General features: G+C 39.2%; 1 protein-coding gene across 2 annotated transcripts; it reads left to right on the top strand.

The window, feature by feature from the left end:
* The first annotated feature begins 463 nt into the window (after positions 1-463).
* Positions 464-23,609, top strand: LOC122648866. Of its 2 annotated transcripts, XM_043842151.1 has the most exons (7): positions 464-694; positions 9,650-9,735; positions 21,295-21,618; positions 21,859-22,095; positions 22,186-22,407; positions 22,513-22,637; positions 22,712-23,609. In XM_043842151.1, exons 1-7 carry the CDS (start codon positions 692-694, stop codon positions 23,392-23,394), a joined length of 1,680 nt encoding a protein of 559 aa, XP_043698086.1. In that variant the 5' UTR covers positions 464-691; the 3' UTR covers positions 23,395-23,609. The 2 variants fall into 2 exon arrangements, with proteins under 2 accessions (XP_043698086.1, XP_043698085.1); XM_043842150.1 differs by having other exon boundaries at positions 21,295-22,095.
* The last annotated feature ends 750 nt before the right edge of the window (positions 23,610-24,359 follow it).

Raw genomic sequence — 24,359 nt, 5'->3', positions numbered from 1 at the left:
GAAATAAAGGGAAAAGAAAAAAGGGTCAACCGACATAATAAGCGCACTAATACAAAAGTGGGCGTAATGCCGTCTCCCACTCTAACCAATCAGCGCATAAAGAGGACGTGAGAAGAGATAAAAAGTATGAGACTATCAGTAGGAATCGGTTATCAAAAAAAACAGAAGACTATCAGTAGGAATCGGAGAAGAGAGAAAGAAGTACCAGACTATCAATAGGACTAGGACTCCACCAGAGAAGAGAAACAGAGAGGATTTTCTTTATTTTTTCTTCTCTTTTTAGGAGGGTGAAGAGAGAACAGAGAAGTGAGAGCGACCTTTTCCCTATTATTAATATTAGCCTATTTAATTGCTTTGCCTGTTTCAGAGGAGAGACCAGAAAGAAAGCAACAGCAGACACCGACTCCCTCTCTGTCTCTCTATGTATCTGTGTGGTATATTCAAGTTCTCCTCCGTCCTCCAGTCCTTTCCCCAAAACTCCCATCAATCATTCTCATTGTCTCCGTCTTCTTTACTACCATGCACTGTGTCTCAACCAGCAACACTTGTTTCCTCTGTTATTCTCTTCGAAGTTCTTCAAAGCCCTTGAACCTTCATTTTTTTGTGCGGTGCTTTTCAGCAGACGAGAAGATCCTTTCTGTTGCACTCTCTTGTTCCTGCTACGGTGCTGCCTTCTGAAGCTGCAGTGATTATGGTGATTTTTTTTAAAAAAAATGTTTTAGATTACAATTGCTTGAAAAGTGAATGCGGTTGCCCTTATAGTTTTGATTATTCTCTTGACTGTTCCACCCTACCATGGTGAAATGCTCTCCATGCATCGATTTTCTGTATCTGGTAATGTCACTTCTATGTTTTGGTGAATAGAAAATAAGTTTGGGGAGGATGTTTGGTGTCGTTGCTTTTTTCCTTATAATCGGAAGGTGAAAACTATAATGATGTTATTTTTGCTTAGCAACTGTGGGTTGTCTTTTGGAACTTGGTATTTTGTAGAAAGTTGAAGGCTATGGAGGAGCTCAGTGCTGAGGCTTTCTCATCTCTATTACATGTATCTCTATATATCTTATTAGAATATCCATGGGAGAAGTTAATTTCTAGATTCTACAAGGGGGAGGGGGTGTTTGTTGACGTTGTTCTTTCAGATATTTTATTTTTAATCTATCAATAGTTCATTCTCCATTATGTGAATTTTTGATATTAGATTAAGAAAACTTGTAACTGAGCTGAAATATGATATACCACTTCTAGGACCTAGCCTTTAGTCCTTGATTCCTAGGAATATTTGTTTCTTATGTGGGCATAGAGTGTTTTATTTTGCAAGGGGGACTCTATCTTATGTATATGTTTTATTTTTTGGGGTTTAAAACTTTTAATGCTGTTTTTGGTCGTCTTATCGGGTGAAAAAAAAACAGAAAAAGAAAAGAGAACAAATCTCCCTCAGTTATTATTAGTTTAATTAAGAAATCAAGAGAAAATATACGACATAATTCATCATTGTTGTTTAGTTTTCTAAGAATTCTTGTTGTTGTTGTGTTCCTTTTCTTTTCCTTTTATCTTTTTATATTGTCTTCGTTAGGTCCTTCTAGCCGAAACCATTTAGTTGGGATAAGGCTGATTAGTTGTTGTTGTATTTCCAACCTTGTGAGAGGGAGAGGTGAAGCCAAGTATTGCCAGCCTTTTTTCTGAAACTCCCCTGAGCGGCGGAAGTGAATATTCATTTAATGAGAAAGACACAAAGTTAGGGATGATCTTTCCCATCAGCAGCAAGTTCTAAATCTTTCGACCAGCCAGAAACCGAGACAATCTCGGTTCGACCATATCTTAGTCGAAACTTGACACTTTCTCCAGGCTAAATCAAACCTTGGTTTCGAGGCCCAGAAGTTGTTTTTCGCTCTAATTTTTATTGTGCTGCCTATTTTTGACATTTGAACCCAATCCATGCATCAGTTTCACATAAAGAACACTCAAAATACTACTTGTGATTTTTACTCAAGTTTGATAGCATATATTGTTCTTGTACATGGTATTGAAAGGTTTGCAAAGCTTTCCAACAAATCCAAGATTGTTTAAATCTAATTTATATTGAAGGAGTTATTTTCTGGCCAAACTTAATTTGGTGTGTGCGAATGCTGTTTAAAATCGTTCTGAATGGAAATAATTTTTTGGACTGTAAAGTAAATGAATATATTATTGCTATTTTGGTCTTTAGCAATGTTTTATCATATTAAGATTTAGATATGAGAAAAACCCCAACATTTAAAAGTTGAAAATTGCACCTAATGTCGAAAATCCAAATTTTGATCTTGAACTAGGGGGGTTGATTTTTTTATCTTTTTAGATTTTGATTTTTGAACTATTTTTATTGGATATAAATAGAGGTTAATTTCTTATTTATAATTAATATCTTAACAGTTGGCCTTCCTTCATGCCTGTTGGCATAAGTGAACAATTGCTATTGCATTTAGTCTCTTTCGTGTTGTGTGCTTTAATGCCCTTACCCACTGCCATGATCAACGTGCCTTAAACTCCATGAAAATGCTCTTATTGAGCATTTTTAGAATGAGTTGGAATTCTTCCTTGCCCTTGTTTTAAAACTAGCTTAAAGTTCTAGTTTTCCTCTTTTGTGGATGCTGTGAAAAAGAATAAATTTCATTTACTTAAATGATATTTGGCATAAATAAGTGTTTGTCACGGTTTTTGACGTAAATAAGTGCGAAACAGGTCGATTCATTGTTTTTTTTAAAACTCCCCCTTCAACTCGTCTCGGTCAGCAGCGAAATCGAGATATCTCGGTCGAAATTGCAGGTTTTGACCGAGATTTAGTTCCCTTATAAACAGTCCCCCCACCTATGTAAGATGAGACACAAAACCAGGGGTTATCTTTTCAGCAGCAGTCCTCCCTCCCCTAAAAGGTTCTTGTTGCCCAAGTTCATGAGCAATCAATTGCATATCCTATTATTTTCTCAATTTTCCCTTCCTACATCATGAGGGAAAGCAACCATGCAACCAAACATAGCCTAAGGGTCAAGTTAGCTTCTCTTAGCTTTTTAAGCAACTTACCCTTTTTCCTTGTTAGCTTTTATATGTAAGCTCATGTTGTACCTCTGTAGCAAGACGATTTATTTCTTGTTGAAGAAGATGCTTTTTCTGATACATAATGAATATAAGTTTTATTGGCATTCCAACTTTTTCTTGATGATTTGCCAAAGGCCCTTTGGCCTTTGTTGGTGAAACTTTTAATACATGTTTTAATATTTTATACATTTATATGTTTTACTTTGCTTTGTTCATTTCTTGCATGCCACTTAACTAACCCACAACTTTTACCCTCTTAATTCTAGAACGTTTGTGTAAATTTTGAATAGCATTCCTTGGTGTACATGTTTTTGAAAGTGCTTCCTTAGCATCTTATTACAACTTTGAAGCCATTCTGATTGTACACTGTCTTTTAACTCTTGATCCTTGTGTTTAAGTAATTCTGTGGGGTCCAACTATCTATCTACATTAATTCATTTACTTTTTATGTTTAATAATTTGTATGGCTACTGGAGAATTGGTTTACTCTATGTTGTTCATTGCATTTTGTTTTATGGATATGTAATTGATTTTTATATCGTTTTGGTTTGAGCCATGTGTTTTGAAATGTAACTTAGGTCTTTGGACGTGAATTTTTTTATGCTCACCAATTAAGGAAAACATGTCAGAAGTTTAGTCACAGTGATGGTGTATTTGGTTCAATGGCAACAATAAGTGTTGAATTGTTTATCCACCCGTGTCCTCGTTTGGATAGTCCGCCGTGTTAGAGCTCTTGTATGATATACATATTGTTTCCTCCCTTTCCTACAAGGTCAGCCTTTTAGAGGAAGTGGTTCTATCATGGTATCAGACTAGGCAGGAGTCACGGTATCGAGTCTCCATGGGAGCAAGCAGGTGTTGAATTTTTTATCCACCCGTGTCCCCCTTTGAATAGTCCACTGTGTTAGAGCTCTTGTATGATATACATATTGTTTCCTCCCTTTCCTACAAGGTCTTCCTTTTAGAGGAAGCGGTTCCATTAATAAGGTTAATTAATCCCTACCGGAGCTGAGATCCTTGAAGTCGTTCGTTCTCATAAGCCCAACAAAGCTCCTGGCCCTGATTGATCTAGCATGGGTTTTTTCCCATCTTGCTGGGACATCATTAGGGATGATCTTATCCTTGCCATCAAAAGCTTCTTCTTTAACTCGAAACAAATCCAAAGCATCAAACACACCTTCCCTGCCGTATCCCCAAGAAAGCGGGAGCTTCCTCCATGATTGATTTCACGCTGATTTCCCTTTGCAACATCTTCTTTGAATTCATCGCCAAAATCCTGGCGAACCACCTAAAGCTTGTTGTAGATTCCCTAGTAAGTTCTAACCAATCGGCCTTCATTGTTGGTCGCAGCATTGCTGACAACATCATTCTTTGTCGGGAGATTGTTCGTGGTTTTGGCTGCAAGTCCCACTCCCTTTTCACCCTTCTCAAAATCGACATCCATAAAGCCTTCAACCCCATCAAATAGAATTTCATCTCCCAAACCCTCCTCCATATGTCATTCCCTCCAACATTCATTCACTGGATCCACTCCCGTATTTCCTTACCCCGCTACTTTGTCCTCGTCAATGGCAGCCCGATAGGTACTTCCCCTCTTCCGCTGGAATTCGCCAAGGCTGTCCTCTCTTCCCCGCCCCCCCCTTTTTATCTGTTTCGCTCTTGAAGTCCTTTCCCGCAACATTGAATCCAAAATTGAACAACACCTTATCTCCCCCATCCCCACTCATCCACCTTGCCTTCGTCGATGACCTTATGATCTTCTCCAAGGTCAACTCCCTAAGGGTGGCAGAACCAAACAAAAAACGAGCCGAATAAACTGAACCAAATAAATTCGGTTATGGTATATGAGCATTTAATTTGGTTCGGTTTTGGTTTTACTTAAAAAACTATCGGTTTGAACCGAAACCGAACCGAATACCACACTTAAATCCAAAACCTATAACTTTTTTTTTTAATGGTTTTGCCTGTCCTTTTGCAACTATAATTTTGATGTGTTTTACTTTTTTGATGGGTAAGCTTAAAGATAAGATCTGAAAGTGGAGAACTCACTTGGGATTCTCATTTATTTATTTATATTTTTGGTTCCTTAAGGTTTTGTGAGCATTTTATTTATACAAATGGAGTTTCTGGAGAACACATCATGGCAACAACAATTGGTATCCTAACGGGTGGAACTGTATTGGAAAACCGAATTGGAATTGTATTGTTGAACCGTATAGAAAAGCCGAATTAGAAACATTATTAAACCAAACTGAGCAGATTCGGATTCGGTTTCCACTTCCAGAACGGAGTCGGTTCTCGGTTCACACCATCAAGGAATGGAACTGAACCAATTGACACCCTTACGACTCCCTATCCATTTAGTCCATCTTGTCCTCTCTTCACCTTTTCCAAGGCCTTTTGGGTCTCCGCATTTACCTCCTCAAATCCCATAATTTCCTATCTGGGGTCTCTGTTTCCACCAAAGCCCACCTCATCCACCTCACTGGTTTCTCCATTGGTACCCTCCCTGTTAGATACCTTTGCCTTCTCCTCATCCCTGTTCAGTTAGAAACTAGGTATGGATTGATTCTAACAAACTTAGTTTTCAAGGCGGCAAGGCGTTGGAGAGGGTCCAAAATCTAGGCGACACTGACAAGGTGGACCAAAGCGTCAAAGACGCATGCCTAGGCGCCCAATGTGACAAAGGAGTCTGGACACCTTGATAACTATGCTAACAAAGGAACAAGAATTAATAGCTATAAGAAGGAAGAAAAAGAAGAGATAAAGAAGAAGAGCTGAGAGAGAAATCATGGTGAGAGAATGGACTCCTTTTACCTATTTTCTTCATTAACTACAATCTTGAAATTACAAATGCTTCCCTGGGAAGGTAAAAGGTAAAAAGAACAAAAGAGAAAATTAAAACTTAATATAACTTATAACAAGCTAGTGACAAAAGCACCCTTTACAACATAAACTCTAATACTTCCCCTCACGTTGGAGAATAAATGTTATGCATTCCTAGCTTACATTAGAGGGTATTGAACCCTTGGTGAAGATATCTGCAACTTGATCACCTGTCTTCACAAAGGGAGCACAAATGTAACCAGAATCCAATTTTTCCTTGATAAAGTGCCTATCAACCTCAATATGCTTTGATCGGTTATGTTGCACGGGATTATGAGCAATACTTATAGCAGCCTTGTTATTACAATAGAGCCGCATAGGTCCCTCAGTGTCAAACCCCAACTCTTGAATCAACCAACTCGGCCATATATGTTCACACACTCAATGAGCCATGGCTTAAAATTCTACCTCTGCACTGGATCTACCTACAACTGGTTGTTTTTCACTCCTCCATGTAACCTGATTACCACCTACAAAGGTACAGTAACAGGATGTAGATCGTCTATCAGAAACTGAATCAACTCAATTAACGTCAGTGTAGCCCTCTATTCTCAAATGATCATGCTTGGCATATATGAGACCTTTTCCTGGAGAAGATTGCAAGTACCTAATAATGAGATATACAACATCCAAGTGCCCACTCTTGGGAGCATGTATGAACTGGCTCAGCACTCCTACTGCATAAGTGATGTCTGGTCGAGTCAACGAGAGATAAATCAGTTTCCCAACCAAACTTTGGTCATTTCCTGCATCTATAAGAGGAGTGCCATAATCTTCACCAACTTTGTGATTTTGATCAATTGGGGAGTTTGCTGGTTACACCCCAACATTCCTGTCTCTTTCAATAGATCCAATACAAACTCTCTCTGGCAAATATTGATTCCCTTCTTTGATCTTGGTTAATTCCCAAGAAGTACTTCAAAAGTCCAAGATCTTTAATCTCAGATTGTTGGGCCATGTAAGATTTCAATCTACTTATCTCGGCAGTGTCATTCCTAGTCACTACAATGTCATCAATATAAACAATGAGGGCTGTGACCGTACCATTTCTTCGCCGGATAAACAAAGTTTTGTCAGCTGGCTTTGGGAATACCCATTCCTTAGAATGGCTTGTCTAAATTGCTCAAACCAAGCCTTAGGAGACTGTTTGAGGCCATAAAGTGTCTTTTTTAGGAGGCACACTTTTCCTTCCGCTGAGGGAAACTTAAAACCAGGTGGAGGCTGCATATACACTTCTTCTAGGTCCCCATGGAGAAAGGGATTCTTTACATTTAGTTGATACAACAACCAATCTCTATTGGCTGCCACTTATAGGAGAACTCTGATTGAGTTGTGCTTGGCCATAAGAGCAAATGTCTTTTGGTAGTCAATGCTATACACCTAACTGTACCCTTTGGCCACCGACCGAGCCTTATATCTTTTCACAGCACCATATGATCGATACTTAATTGTATAGACCCACCTACATCCAACTGGAACTCTCCCCCTTGAAGATCTACATGTGTCCAAGTACTACTCTTCTCAAGAGCCATCATTTCCTCAGACATGGCCTCCTTTTACTTTAGGTTAGACAAAGCCTCGGTGACATTTTTGGGAATGGAAGAAGAAGCAAGAGCAGTAGAAAAGGCAATACCTGTAGGAGAAATAACATCATAGGAAACAAACCTGGCTATATGATTAGTACAAACTCTCTTCCTCTTTCGGGTAGCAATGGGAAGATCTAACTTAGAGGGAGGAGAAAAAGTGTTATCTAACTAAGGAAGATGGGGCTCAGGATGTGAATCCAAAGAGGACACTTGGTAGGTCTTCTTTCCCTTTTCCTTCAAGCATTCATCTCTTTTGTACACAACTAACTCTTTTTCATTGCTAGCATCAACATCTGAATGAGTATCAATGTCAACAACATCCACTTCCTTGTGATTCCCAATATCATGTAAGAATGGGGAGATAGGCAAAGGAGAAAGAAAGGGTATGACATCGGCAGCCTGTTCACTCTCATTAGTCTCCCCCTGAAGAGGATGCTGATGAGGAGAAAAGAAAGGAATAACCTCAAAGAAGGTGACATTTTGGAGAGAAGTCGCCTTCGGGAGGAAGGATGATAGCATTTATACCCTTTAATAGATGAGGAATAGCCAAGGGAAAGACATTTGACTGCTTTGAGGTCAAGCTTTGTCCAAGCTGATTTGTTGACATGGACATAGTAGACACACTCAAACACTTTAGGAGGAAGGGAAAAAAGCAGGAGCTTAAGGTGAAAGGATTTCCAGTGGGGATTTGGAGCCAAGGAGCTGAATTGGCATCCGATTGATTAGGAAGGCAGCAGCAAGGCGCCAAGACAGCAACAAGAAGGGCATTAGACCAAAGGATCTTAGGGACATGCATGCCAAAACGGAGACTCCTAGTAACCTCCAACAAATGATGATTTTTCCTCTCAGCCACCCCATTTTGTTGTGGAGGGGGTTGGCATATTGATTTTTGAAGATTTGATGTGACTAAATTTTAATTTTTGATGACTTAATGTGGCTTAATGTTGTTTTTTTTATTATATAAAGTGTATATTTTAACATTCTAAATAATGTTAGAAAAGAGTGGGAATAAAAAATAACACTTGGCCGCCTTGTCGCATAAGAGCTTAGGCACCCCTCTTTCGCCTAGGTTGCCTTGCCGCCTTGACAACTATGTTTGATTGGACATAATAACCTATGTTTGTATTCCTTAATGTTTCCATAGTAAAATAGTTACTATATGATTATTGGTGGCTTGCATCTTAGGTGCTAGGATCATCCTCTCTCTTGTGCATTTGATCATTGAATTATTTATCCTAAAAGAAAAAAAAAGATCAGGGTGGAGATCGTCTTGTGTTCAATTCTAAGAAAAAACCATGCTTGCACAGTTATTTATAATTTGCAACTATACAAACATCAAAATCTTGACAAAAATGAAAAAGAAGATGCTAACAAAATAAAAGCTGGTTAAAATTACTTGAAACCTTTCAAAAAAAATTACCTAAACCCAATTACCCTTATGGCACAAACATGAGAAATTAAAGAAGAAAAGAACCGAGGGTCTATAAGCTTTTCAGCATGCTATTTGATCTACCTACAACATTTAGATATCCTTTGAACAGTATTGATTTGTATGACCTGATATAATGTTCTCATGAAAGCCACACTGAAGGTTCATTCATGAAAAATTGAAGTTGTTTGCTCATTTGTTATTGTTGTGAATCAAAATGGTGGATCTTACACTAGTTGTTGAAAACCAAAAATAATAAATAAAAATGGTTGAACTAAAATATGGAGGCTTTTTTCCAAATGACTTTAGCATTGAAGAACTTGGTGTTTATTGCAAGAGTCCCCCCTCCTATTGATAAAACTGCAAGAGTTAGGAATTTTTTGTGAAACTGTGTTTCAATATATATTTCTGCTTTAGATCTCCTAAAAAAAAATGTATTATTTTTTGGGTTTGGTTTTGTGCATGGGCGTATATAGCGCATCAACCATTTGTCTTCTAGGGGGCAAAAATGGTATCACAAGTTGTCACCTTATGGTTATCTAACAGTTGAAGTGACAACCGTGTACATACACGGCCATGCACATAACCTTTTGCCTTATTTTTTATATTAGATATTTGATAATGTATCTCATGACGTAAATATGGAACATTAACTGTTTCGTCTTGTTGTTGACAGGCGGAGATTTGCCAAAAATGTGGTGACAAGGGTTATTTGGATTGTCTAATTTACTGTTCCCAGTGTAAAGTGGCCGTTGAGCATCTGTAAGTTACATTGTGGTCTAGTAGTTCTCTACTTCTCTTCCTTTAGTTTTAGTGAAGGTTATTAATTTACTAAAAAATTACTACTCTAGTTCTAACTTCTAACTTCTAACCTTAGTTGAAACTAATATTTATAAAGGACAACCCTAGTGCACAAGGCTCCCACTAGTACAGGGTTTGGGGAGGGGCATATGTATGCAGTCTTACAATTTTTGTGAAGAGGCTGTTTCCTTGTTCAAACCTGCGATCACTAGATTGCAACTGAGAAACCTTACCATTGTGCCGAGGCCTGCCCTCTAGTGGAAACTAATATTTGTAAACTAGTCTAAATGGTGAAGACCAAACACTGAATATCTTGAAGAAAATGAAATTATTATCTAGTGAAAAGAAAAGAAAAAAAAAAAGCTAACATGGGGAATTATATGGCTAGACACAACTATGAGTTGTATCATGGCTTGTGGAATTTCATATTATGCTTATTGTTGATGTAAAGATTTTTTTTTTCTCTCTTGAAAAATGAAAAAAAAAAATCTTCAGTTATAATACTTTAATAACTTGACTGCTTCCACCTATAGGCACTTTTACACAAGTTTCCTTCAGAGTATTGACACAACTCACACCCCATACTCCGTAGAGGACCACACTTGACTAATGTGGAACAATTGGCCAGGAAGTTTTTGAAGCCAGATGCTATGGAAAAGGTGGAGCCATAAATACTAGGGGTGTCAATTCCAAGCCCACACAGGTAAAACCGTCCGGACTGAATTATATATATGCCGGGCTGAGGAACCTACCAATTATTATTCAGTTGTTTCCGGTGTAAGATATTAGACCAACGGTACCGACCAAAAGCTATTACAAAGAAAGTATTTATAACAATTTCATTAGACCAACGGTACCGACCCGTCTCCATCTCTTTTATCTCTCTCTATAATGTTCTACTTCCCGACACGTCCGCTTTATTAAAAAATTCCTTACTTTTTTGGCTCACAACATTTACTCACTTTTCATTATTTATAACAATTCTCTCTGTTCCAACCTCCCGCTGCGACTCTGCAAGGTGAGGATTTCACCGCGGCACTGTCCTCATGCCTCACAGCTTCACGTTGTCTGCATCAGCCGCCCTCCAATCCAGTACCATTGTACAAAAGGATGTGAGAACGCTCCATCTCTCCGGCCTCCCTCATATTCTCTCTTTGTGAAACCTAAGTTGTGATGAATTTGGTAACCCTTTCCCATCACAGTGCTGCAAGCTCTTCCCATCTGTTTCAGGCCAATCTCAACAATACTCTATGGCTACAACCTCCTTTTTTTTCTTGGTTTTTTAATCCACGCCCGATTAAGCCGAGTAACAGACCGACTCTTGACCGTTGGCCATGGTGTAGAGTTTTCGAGATAGATTTCTTAATCGGGTGTTCACATTCTGAGGTCACAAATTGATGGTACCGATTAAAACCCCACTAAAACCGGCATAGACCTACCAGTTGGCACCCCTAATAAATACGATCCAAAATAGTGGAGGGTGAATGCTTGGTAATAGTCCATACCTTGAAAGCCTGTGGATACTAGAGCTAGTGAAATGGTAGACTAAAGTGTAAACTACTTGTTTTTCCATCCCCCACGAGTATATGCCACAAAATTTGGATTCGTAAAGCACGAGGCCTGGGTGTCCTCTGGCTCACGGGGCTCTGCATGGACTTGCCGGCACCCAGCCCCAGCTAGTATAAAACTCATAGAAGAAGAACATGGTAGCACCATCCCCAACTACATTCTTTTTCTTTTGTTTCCAAATCAACATATTTTTTGAACATTTCTGGTCTTTAAACTGTGTTGGCTCTTGGAAGAATAATCTAATTAAAGACCCATTTTTTTTTATTTAATACCAAAAAATATTTTCCTGACTTGACTGCTTGAGTTTTCTGGAATCTGTGGCTTGAAATATAGAAACTCTTTAATTATTTACTTGATAAAAAATTCAGCTGTAAGCCACCTTTTTCTTATATATATATATATTGGAAGGGGGTGGAGAGGGGCTCCTTCTGAACTCCGAGTTTTTCAGTTTATTGGGTTTATTTTGAGGGGAAGGAAATATTTAAAGAATGTTGGCCAAAAATTTCCTGCCTACTCCAGAAATAGTCTACCCTCTGAAAGGCAGATCTTCATTGTGGGCTTCTCGCCACTAGGCACTTGTCTTTTATCCTGTTCGACTGACCTTTTTGATCCTGAAACATGGTTTGGATTTTCTTTAAAGTCATTCAGATGCGAAAAAAAAGCCTGAAGGCGTTGAGCGATGCCACCTGCTCTTTTCGTTTCTTCTCTTTTGGAGTTTGCAAGTCCTTCCCTGAAGTACTTGCTTCATTTCTTTGTTTGGTTTTCCTAATCTACGGCCACCTTCACTCTCTCTCAAACTTAAATTTGATCAATTTTAAGACTTCCCATCTGTTTCTTGTTTCAATACCACTTGTTATGCTCTACCCACTTTGGTCGAGGTGCCCACATTTGATACTCATCTCGAATTTCTGCTTGGGATGTCGAGGGAGACAGAAATGAGGGAAACAAAACATTCCATTGAATGAAGCCCACTTTCCTTGTGAGCCAACCTTTGGAAGAGAACTCTTGCTCCCTGGCTCCCAGAAACCAAGAGACTAGACAGAAGATATATAAGAAGCAGTGAACATTTGTTTCAGATCCTTTGATTCTTTAGTTCCAGTTTGTTATTCTCTCCCCCCATAGTTGCCACTGGAGCATTCAATAATAGCTGGCATTTTTACTCTCTTAATAACGAGAAACTTTGTAATAGCGTTCAATTACAGCTGGCATTTTCATTCATATAATTAGTGCTCTTGAGAGTTTAATGTTTGATTTTTTTTTTTTAAATAACAATTATTCAATGCTGCCTGCTCTCCTTTTTACCTGGGTTGCCCCTGATGCAGAAGGAGGGGGCTTGAAGAGGGGCCAGAACAACCAGCCCTGCTCCCATCAAGCCAGCCCAGTTTTGGTCACCATATGGGCCAGCCAAGGGACCAGTGTGACCATCTAATGGGCTTGGTTTGGGGCCCGTTAACATATCCTTTGAATGACTTTTGTAGGAGGGGCTTCAAGGAGATTTTATTGTATCTTTGATTCTTTTTTTGATTTTATCTTTGTTCCTATTTTTAAGTTGCTAATCAGTTTCTATTTTAGTGTAACTAGAAATTAGGAAACATGCTAGGTTATTAGGGTGTCAACTTGGCCTGGCTGTTACCCAAAAAAAAAAAAACACGGCCCTGCCAACCCGAGCCTGCCCTGAGCCCGGGCAGGGCCTGGTCTAAGCTTTTCAGCCCATAGGGTGGTCATGGGCTGGGATTTTCAGGCTGGGCCCTATCTGATTCTATATAGGGGTTTTCTTATTGACACCTTTCAAAGCGTGAAATAATTTGTAAGTTTACTTTTTGCCCTTTGGGTAACACACAATTTTTTCACATGAGGGTAAATACTGTCATTTCAGATGCGTACTAGAAAAATGTGCATGGCAATATCTTTTGATTATGACATAATGATATGTCACTCTCAAATTATTTTTGACAACCTTATTATGCCCCTAACTTTAAGAACTTTTGAAAATAAGACAAGGGGCAATACAAAGTGTCAAGTACTAAGTACACCTATAGAGGGGGCATTTTTGACACCCATATATATAAAGGAAGTGCATAAAAGGAAGGTGGATATGCTTGACAGCTTGAAGGAGTGACAAGGTCAATCAGGGCCAACACGGCCCATCCTAGCGCAATCAGGGTCAATCAGGACTGAGCTGGGTCTGGGCTGAGTTAAGAGTGTTGGCGGCAGAGGAAGCGGTATGGTACTAGATACATAACAAAAATTGTAGAGACATGACCTCAACGAATACATGTGATAACAAATCAATGTTGAAGAGGAAGCTCATGAATCACATGTCTTGTGCTTGGTCCCGTCAACTGAGATGATTGAATATGACATAGATGAAGAACCTAAAGAACTTGACTGATGTAGATAAGTCATCTAAATGTTTATTTTATTGAAATTAGGCTTTGGGTTGGGTCATATGTATTGGGACTTTGATTTCATGGGTTTACTTAGTAATTGGTCAATTTTTTTTTAAAAAGGGCCGTACCCAGTGCACGAGGCTTCCGCTACTACGCGATCTGGGGAGGGTCATAATGTACGCAGCCTTACCCCTGCTGTAATTGGCCAATGTAATGGGCCTAAAATATGGGTAGAAAGTTGGAAAACAGGATTTACTTCATTAGTTTAGTTAGAGTCATGTTTTAAGTCTGTTTTCTTTATTATTTTACTTTCCTAGTCAATTTAGGTTACCTTATTAGTTAAGGATAGGGTTAGGCCTTTTCCATTTTAGTGTCTTGAGTCTTTTATATAAGTTTGTAAGGGAGGCCAAAATTGTACATGAATTTGATTATTGGCTTGAGCCTTTGTGAAAATCCTGAGATAGGATGGGTGAGATGCCCAAGCTGAGATAGCCAACCATTCCTTTCCCCCTTTTTCTTCCCTACTCGATCCCCATTCTTCTTCTATTTTCTATTTTGTTTTACAACCTGCAACCAAGCCATCGGGTGTGTATTCTAGAGTTTGCATCAAGGTTTGAGATTCAAGAGTCATTCAACACCATTGGTTCAATTGTTGTGGCTTCTCTTTATTCAGGAGAATATTTATTCTTGATTGCTGCTTCAACAGGTTACAAATTTGTGGATTTATATTTATTACTTCTCTTGTGGTTACTAATTCGAGATCATATCATTCTCCTCCAACCAATTTGTCTCTTGGTTATCTTCTGAGATGTCATCATTCTTGTTCTTTGAGATTCCATTGTTCTCTTTGGGATCCCATTCTTGTTCTCTGGAGGTTTTCTATTTGATCCTACCTGGGATTAGACCTATTCTTGTTCTAGTCTTATATTATTTGGTATTAGAGCCTACTATGGTCAGCCATGAAGATGGATGAGTACAACAAGAAACTTGTCTAAGAATGATCGCAACTCGAGGACGATATTTTTTTTTTCAAGATGGGGAGAGTTGATGTAGATCAAAACATGAAGAAGACCAAAAAAAAAAACAGTAACTGTTTATGTAAACATTACCGCGAGGGTACTTTTCACTTGAACAGTGATTTGGGGGCTGATATGGACTGCTGGGTTAGAGGAGTTGATGCTTGGTGTTATTTTTATTATTAGACACTTATTTAGTTTCCATTTGAGTTGTAATCCTAATTGGGAATCCTAGTTTTGTTAGGAATCCTAGTTAGAGTCTAGCTCTTTATATTTTATAGGTTTTATTGTTAGTTTCTTACTTAGATTAGGATTGGGTTGCTTTATTATAAATACATGTATGTGGCTGAACAGAAAAGAGAGAGAGAGAGAGATTGAAGAAAAAGAGCAATTGATGAAGTTGTGAGATGTGGCAACGGTGAGATACCGTGGGTGAGAGGATGATGGGCTGAGATAGCTGATCCTATTCCCCTCCCCTTCTATATGCCTTTCTTCTTCTTTCCTAGCCTTTGATGTTCTTCTTTCATATGTAAACAGAAAATAGCAATCAAGAGTTTTAGTTATTTAATTTTTTTTCTTTTTTATTGTATTGATCCTGCTGCAATCGATTTCACTCTGGTTTCCCTGGTTCGAGGTCAACCTTACATTATCCACTCTTCCCCACGGTTCATAGAGGAGGATGTGTTTTGTATGTAGAGTCGGCTAGGGGTTCTTACACTCCTAGGCTGAATAAAGTAAATTTTGGGGCTCCTCTTTACCTCCCAATTTGAAAAAAATACTCTTCATAGCTGCTGATTCAACTTGTCTTGTCCAAGGAGATCGTGTCATGTGTTTGATCAAGGCTGACGGAATCGGTGTTTGATCCGATTGACGCCTTGTGGTGGGAAGCCCAGGTGGTTCGAATTGGTTACTTGTCTTCTCCATTGCTGTCTACATTCAAGTTCTGGTTTCAAGGATTGTTCTACATCAACAAAGCTGTTTTCAATACACAAGTGTGAACCTGAATCAAAACACTAACCATTCTCTTCTTCTCTTCTAGACCACCCACAACCAGCATAGCCGTAAGCCAACCATCAAAACCCTACCCAAGCTTGACCGAGTGTTCTTCTGCCCCCTTGGATATCTCGATCCAAAGCTGGATCAATTCTGCCCAGCCATTAACCCTAGAACTGACTTCCCTCTTTTCCATTAATTCCCAGAACACTAACATCACCCAGCCTAAACTAACCATAGAAACAGCTCCACACTTTGATAGAGTCTTCCCCACACCCAATAGGAAACTCGATCCATACCAGGTGGTTCTTACGAGCCAAAGTCCTTCAACCAGTATTTCCCCATTGCATAACCTAACCCGCCTTGCTGCCGATTCTGTCCAGCAGTCACAGGTCTATTTTTCTAACTAAACCATCACTGGAACACTCCAACATATCTCCTAACCTTAACTCTAACCTCAAACCCTAAACCCCACTAAACCCTAGCCCTAAATTTAGCCTTTTGAATTAGTTTAACCCTAATCGAGTCTCCCTTTGAAGAACAGATTCTGGTTTTGTCTTCTAGTTTGATTACTTCAGTCTAGAACTACATTATGATTGGGGAGGAAAAACCCTACAATATGAAATAAATCTAATGTGGATATATAATTTATCAGCAATATAAGAAGATTCTGAAATAACCAACCCTGAATTTTGATGATTTGCAGAAATCAGAGTAGGTGGTGTCAGATTTACACCAAACTCTGGTTGAGGCAGCCTTTCAGGTGGGCTAACAAAAAATTTCAAACAGAACTGATGGTCTGATATATAAGAACCTGTCCAGAAAGTTCAGGATAACTGTGCATCTCCAGCCCCTTGGAGAAGATCAATTACAAAGCATTAGAGGCTTGGATTATCCTCAATTACCATAGGGGCCAACAAAGCCCTAAAATCTCAATCGGATCTGATGAACAAATCTGGATTAATTTTAAAAACCAATTCTGTTAAAAAATTGAGTGCCGCATGCTTGTTTCTTGGGAGATTTATGAGTGAATCAAATCATATGCTGGGATCTGTCCCAAACTCAGGTCAAAGGACCTAAGTCTCAATCAGCTCTAGTGGTTAGATCTGGATTAATTGCACATACTAATGCTGCCCAGAAACTTCAGAAAAGCAAGGTACCACAGGCTTATAGAAAACTGGAAATTGATTTAGGAAAACATCAAACCTGATGAAGGAAACATAATGAGGAAGATTCTTCCTCCTTGGTGCTCCAAGCAAAGGGAACACAATAAGCAATATAGGAAGGGGGAAACCTTAGTTTATTTTCAAGGAGTTTCAAACTAAAGTTTCATATATCAGATATAGCAGCTTAGATTGCTGCAAACCAGAAAGGAAAGGAAGGAACTGGTTAATAAGGATTTGATACTTGATACCATATGACAATGTACTGAACTTGTAAACCAGTACCCATAAGAGAGAAAGAGAAAGAGAAAGAAGTAGAAGAAGAAAGGTGAACATGATGGATATGGAGATGGAGAAGGACAGAGGGCTAGAACTGTTCGCTACCATTTCGCCTAAAAGCTCGAACTGTTACGGAAGTGCAGCGTCAATGTATACATCAACACTCCCCCGCACATGCAGGCCAAGATTCCATGGTCCTTGCATGTGAAGCTCACGCGGCACTGAGGGAGAAGAAATGTCTAGAAAACTCTTCCGATGCACTTCCCAGGAGTCAGACACTCAACCTCCTTGCTCTGATACCATGTTCACTACCGTTTCACCTAAAATTTCAAACTGTTAAGGAAGGGCAGCGTCAATGTGTACATCAACAAGAACACAATGAGAATAGAATGCCCCTATTGTGGTCTAGCCCCTTTTATAAGTCAACAACTCTTAGTAGGAATCGTACCAAGAGTGTATGCCTGTGTTTCCTCACTTCTCATATGGTTATTTTAGGTCTGCCCCTAACTCTTTTAGTTCCTTCAATCTCAATAAAATTACTCCTCTGTATTGAAGCATCCAAAGGCCTCTAGTGAACATGGCCATGCCAACTCAAACAACTTTCTTGTAACTTATCATGCGTTGGAGCTACTCCCAAACTAGCTCTAATATGATCATTCCTTACTTTATCCTTCCTAGTTTTGTCACTCATCCATCTCAACATCCCCATTTTTGCTACATTGAGTTTATCTATATGATGCTTCTTAACTGCCCAACATTCCGCACCATACATCATAGTCGGTCATATAACTGTCCTATAAAATTTTCCCTTTAAGTTTTAAAGGAAGTCGATCACACAACACTCCAGATGCACCTCTCAACTTCATCCATCCTATTTTAATTCTCTGTGGAACATAATCCTCTATATCACCTTCTTTATTTATGATTGAGCCTAGATACCTAAAATAATTACTTTGAGGAATCTCCTTGATGCAGGTGCTCCACAACCTAAAAGGGCCATCACAAGAGGCCAGATCAAGACAATTCATCCCTGTCCCATGGCTTAGCCTGGCCAGGCTATTCTCAGCCTTGTCATGGATCCATTCGGGCATCCAAGACCCAGCCTACGCTCCCTAAAAGTTGACTGTTCAATTTGTGCCTTTCTAGTTTGCCTTTTCATCTTTCTAGGTTAATGAATGTAGTGGGTTTTACTTTCCTTTATAGTTTTAAGTAGTCTTTTAGTTTTCCTAGGTAAGTAGTTATTATTGCTTGATTGTAGATTTCAGTGTCTTGGGAATAGTTTTCCATGTCTATGAATTGTTATCTATGTATGGGGTATTCCAAAGGGGTTTTGGAATTCTAGTAGTTTCTTTAATGTTATTTTTCTGTATTCAAGACTTCCACCTCTATATAATGCAAATCCTAGCTGCTCTCAAAGGCACCCATTGAATATTACAACATCCAAAACTTTGTGAAAATTCTTTCTTTGAGAACTTACTTGTAAGAGTGTGCCTTAGGTGGGAATCCTATGGCTGGGAAACTAGTGTGATTCTAGGGTGCCTCCTATCTATCTTCGTCTTCAATTATCATCATCATCATCATCTCCATCCATTTTCATCACCATCGTAGGTATTTTATTTTAGATCTGAATAATATTCTTTACCAGAATTGGTCCTGACATGTTAACTTCCTTTAGGCTACACCAAAATTGGTATCAAAGCATGGCTGGAAACGAGAATAGTTCTGTACCACAAGGAAGTAAATCCGATACTTTACAACAAATTGTGGATTCATTGAAGTCCTTAACTAATCGAGTGATGGCAATGGAGCAATGACACAAACAAGAAGAAATGAATCAGATACGTGAGTCGATGAACCAGCCAGATACTCGGTTGACTCTAATTGAACAGAGTTGGGGCAAACCAAACACTCTACCTTCATCTTCCAAAGAGCAACAAGAGAAGAAACCTCCAATCAGAGAACCAGAACCTGAAATTGAGGTTTATGTTGAAAAAGTTTTAGCAATCTCTGTCGTGAAGGAAGATCCAGTCCTTGATGTTTCAAATGTCGAGGTTTACATTGAAGAATTTGAAGCAAGCAAATTTAAGGCAGTGGACAATGTGGAACTTGGCACTACAGTTGACGACATAGTATTAAATCTCGTTTCGCAAGGCCGTTTTGGCCAGACCAAAATTTTCGAGCTAAATATTGTATTTTTATGAGTTTTGCTTGGCCATTTGTGGGTGTAAAATTCTAAAATACCAAAACGAAATGACCGAAATAACTGAAATTTCAATGAAACATGCATTTTTAGACCGAAATTTCCGAAACAAGATGGCCGAAATTTCCGAGATTTCACTGAAATTTCCGAAATATTGCATTTTTTTCATTTTGATGTTGCAATTCATTTAGACTTGACCGAAATACTCGAAATATTCGAAATTTCTACCGAAACGAAACGAGATTTTGAACTGGGGTTGACAAGTTGGTTGAAGAAACCATTGAGGAGACTGTGAACAACATAGAAGAACTTAAAAAGTTAGAGTTTGAAGCAGGGAAGGTCAAAGACACATTCGTGGATGACCCCATCGACAAGACTGATGATATTGATGTTGATCACATAGAGTTCTTGATCCCACCTGAATTTTTTGAAGAGAAAGATCCACGACCTGTAGACTACATTCTTAACATGCACAAGCTGCCTAAGTACTATTATGGTTTGAAGATGGATGTTCACCATACAAAGTTGATTCCTTCATTTTGCAAAACTCGTGGTCGAGGTTTTTTCAAGCAGCGGAGAGTTGATGCAGATCATCCATCTGATCCAGCAGCCGGGCCCTCAAAAAGGCCTGATCAGTACTTCTCCAAGAAGTAACTCTAGAAAGGGAGGCCAGCCCAAGTCCAAAACCAGACCCAGTGCCTAGCCTGGCCTGGTTCAGATCCCTTTCCAGCCAAATCGTGGACTCTTAGAGCAGTTAAAATTTCTGGCCAACAGATTCCATCTTCTAGCAGATTCTTTTGTGTCCTTCCATATTCCAAGACTTCCCATTGTCAATTTCCAATATCTTGATTGTAGCTTTCAATGTCTTGGGAATAGTTTTCCATGTCTAGGAATTGTTATCTTTGTATGGGAAATTTCAAAGGGGTTTTGGAATTCTAAGAGTTTTTTTAATGTTATTTTGCTGTACTCAAGACTTCCACCTCTATATTATGCAAATCCTGGCTGCTATCAAAGGCATCCTTTGCATTTTACAGCATCCAAAACTTTGTGAAAATCCTCTCTTTGAGAACTTGTGAGAATCAAGTGTGCTTATAATGCAGACCCAGTGGGGGTGATCTGCTATGAGGGGCTTCACAGAGAAAACAGTAGAAGAATTAGAAGAAAGAAAGGGAAAGAGTAGGGGGGAACTCATGCTCACACGCTCTCATAGAGCTTCACAAATAAATCTTCTCATTAATCAAATTTTCATGTCTGTTGCTCTCCCACGATTACAATGAATAAATAGAGAATAGTCTTGCATAGGAATAGAAGCCTAACTAAAATAGAAACAATCCAAAATGGAAACTATCAAAATAAGACATATCCAAGAAAAAGGAAACTACCTAATAAGCTCCTACGTAATCTACTCATGAAATAAAACAAATATTGCATCCTAAACTAAACCACCAGCCCTTGCTAGGCCAAAAAACCGGTTTAGGACCAGCCCTTGGTTTGGGCTTCCAAAGTGGTCATGTTGGTCCACCCAGGCTAAGGCAACTGCATCAGCTTAGGTGGGATTCCTATGTCTGGGCAAGTAGTGGGACTCTGGGCTGCCACTTATCTATCTTCATCTTCAATTATCTTCATCAGCATCATCCTCATCAACTCCATCATTCATTTTCATCACCATTGCATGTATTTTATTTTAGACCCGGATAATATTCTCCACCAGAATTGGTCCTGGCATGATAGCCTCCTAGGCTACACCACTCCCTCTCATCAATTTTCACCTACCTATCACAAAAAAAAAGCACATAAATGCTTACAAAAGGGTTGGATGGAAAGAAAAGCAAGAAGATAACAACTAATGTGTTTTGTATTGTATTTGAAATTTTATTAACTAAAAGTGTGATTTCGTTTGTTTCCCCCAGCTACTGCTTAGACAACAGGCCTGATCGAGATGTATATGTCACTTGGTTATGTGAGCAATGTGCACCTAGGTCCTCATCTCCCTTAAACAGGCTTAGTTTACACCCGGTCAGGAGGAGTAAACGTCTTAGGATTAGGAAGAGGAAAAAGATTTGGAAGAGGAAAGATGTATTGAATTTCTCAAAAACTGAGACAAATGTGCAGAATTGCGACTCTACTGCACTACAATCTCATAACCTTTGTTTGAAGGGAGACACACAGATGAATGAAGATATGCCTGATCCTTCTGGGGTAACAACTGATCCTCTTCCATGTAAGGGAAACTATGAACACTTTTCTGATGATAATTGTGAAGAAGGAGCTAAGAAGTCGAAAAAACAGGGAAGAAAATTGATACTGGATGATGAGGGGATTTCAGAAGAGGATACTGGATCTGCTGAAGACGGAAACTCTCCAGTAGCTTCAGATGTCAGGATTGCTCCTTTTAGTCTTTCAAGCCATAAGCCATCTCCTTTTGATCTTCCTGCTGAGGTAACAGCTGATCCTCTTCAATGCAAGGTAAACTTTGATCAACACTTTTCTGATGGTAATCATGAAGGAGCTAAGGAGTCGAAAAAGCTGGGAAGAAAATTGATACTGGATGATGAGGAGATTTCAGAAGAGGATACTGGATCTGCTGAAGACAGAAACTCTCCAGTAGCTCCAGATGTCAGGAATGCTCCTTTTGGTATTTCAAGCCATAAGCCATCTCCAGAACATGGTTACTATGGCCCTGCACAGCCGGTCATTGATCCTGTCTGGAGGTAAGAATACTGTTGTTCTTGTTGTGTTTTGCTTCCTGCAAATCTAATATCTGATGTTAACTTCCTATTTTTGCTGGCTTGTCCTGATAGGGGATGCTTTAGCATGTGTAATGAAAAGTCTCGTAAAGAAGTAGGTGTTGTTGCCCATTTATCAAACAAAGCATGCTTCAAGGTGTTAGAGGGGACAAATGCACTGCCAGTTTTTCTTGGATTAGAAATGCTGCCAAGGCCTTATGCCTGGCCCAAGAGTTTCAGTAGAATGTCCCCCACTGATGACAATATTGGTCTTTATTTCTTCCCTGAAAGCAAACGGTATTTTTCTGGTTCTTATGTTATTTATTTTTTCATCATCTTTGGTACTAGTTTCCAAGACACATTCTCTTCAAACATGATGAATTGTTGTATTGAGTGTTACAGAGACAAAGCAGTGTTCAATTGGCTTCTTTATGAAATAATTGATCGGGACCTTGCGCTGAAATTTGTGACTGATAATGCAGAGCTCCTAATCTTCTCGTCTCTTCAATTGCCACCACTATTCCAGAGTAAGCTAGGAACATTTACTTCTTATCTTTCCTTAGATTGGCAAGAGCTTGACAATTGACTTGATGATTCACAGGATTTCATGGAGAGTGTTATCTCTGGGGTGTATTTAGGGGGAAGCAAGTTTCACATCCCCCACAACCTGCTGAGCATCTTTTGATTCGAGATAGCGGCATTGAGTGTGACCTGCCATCCATGACAGCAGATGATTTTGGCAGTCAAAAAGGGAGGTGCCCCAGTAAGACGTGGAGCCAGTGGAGTCCTCTTAGTCCTTTTAGCAGCTATGGTTCTGGTTCACCACATTCTCCTTTGCATCAGAAAGCCAAGCCGTCTGGCTTTTCTGTATTTGCTTGTCCTGACATTATTGAGAAGGCAGTTGATAATGAACAGGACCTGGAGAAGCAGAATGCATATGAAAAAGTGGAAGAGCGACATGCATATGAAAAACAGCATGAATATGAAGAAGGGGAGGTGAAGATGAAAGATTGTGATGTGGTTTTATTACACAGTGGAGGGCCATGGCTTGATTCCTTGGACGCAAGCAAGGAAAATATTGGTTTTGAAGGATCCTGTTTGGAGTTGTTTCCATTAGAGATGGAAGATATTGCTGTTGTTTCAAAAGCGAGAGGCAGTAGTGATGTTGACCTGGAGTTAGCATTAGGTCGATCTGGTTGGGAGGATTCCAAAAGTAGGTCACCTGGGTGTAAGCAGCTGATAAGTAAATGTTGCACTCTTGGTCTAAGTAACACGGCATTTTAAGAGTTCACACTATGACTCTAAGGTGTGTATGCCGTTCCTTGTGCTTAAAATGGTTGACATAGGGCAGCCTTGGGGACACAGAAAAGCTGTTCTAGTCTCCTTTCGATGCCAAAAAGAGTTCATTGACATGTTATCTGTTTTGGCCTTGGCTAGCAAAATACTGCAAGTGTTGTCATGATATATCTCCTGGGCCCCCTCTTATTGTTATGATCTGGTGGTCCCTGTAACCTGTGAGAGACAAATGCTCTGATGATTTTTGGTATGTACATGCTCGTTACAAGAAGAGCTTGTTGATGAATGCTTTGCTTCTTGAATAGCATTATCTTTTGTTTCTCTTTTCTTTTGCAGATTTTAGATGGAAAAATTGAAATGACATGTAAGAAATTTTGACTTTGAAAAATAGAAGTGACCAATACTAGGTTGTAAATTTCTACGTTACGAAATGCTAACTCATTTTATCATTGTGTGCCTGCTATATCATCTGTGCATTGTTGGTGTGATTCATTGCTTTGTTGTGCTTCATTGAATTTCCTGTTTTCAGGAAATAAGAAGAGGAAAAAGATTAGGGAGATGGGACGGAAGATGGGGGAGAGAGAGAGAGAGACATCAAAATCTGAACGCATTACAAATGTAAGGGTTGGAGTTAACATCAGGGGGGTTTTGTCTTTGACTCTTCCGCGAACTTGAGCATCCACTTTCTTTCTGGTTTTCTGGTTGTCGAGAAAAAACATCCATGTTCTTGAAGGGTTGAAAGTTGAAACATTGAAGATGTCAAGTAACAGAGAAGAAAATGGTTTTTTAGTTCTTTCTCCCAAACTTATCAATGAAAAATGGGGGCGTTCTTATGATTGAACTTGGGACTTAACACCTTGAGAGCGAGAATCACTCTAGAGCAAATGCTCTTGGTCAGCCCCTTGGACCTACTTAAAAAAATATGAACAAATTGCTCGGGTGAAAGGTGTTTT

The sequence above is a fragment of the Telopea speciosissima genome, chromosome 1 (genome assembly GCF_018873765.1).
Source record: "Telopea speciosissima isolate NSW1024214 ecotype Mountain lineage chromosome 1, Tspe_v1, whole genome shotgun sequence".
NCBI classification, from domain to species: Eukaryota; Viridiplantae; Streptophyta; class Magnoliopsida; order Proteales; family Proteaceae; genus Telopea; species Telopea speciosissima.
The sequence above is the reverse complement of the archived record's forward strand: the minus strand, read 5'-3'. Positions and strand labels throughout refer to the sequence as shown.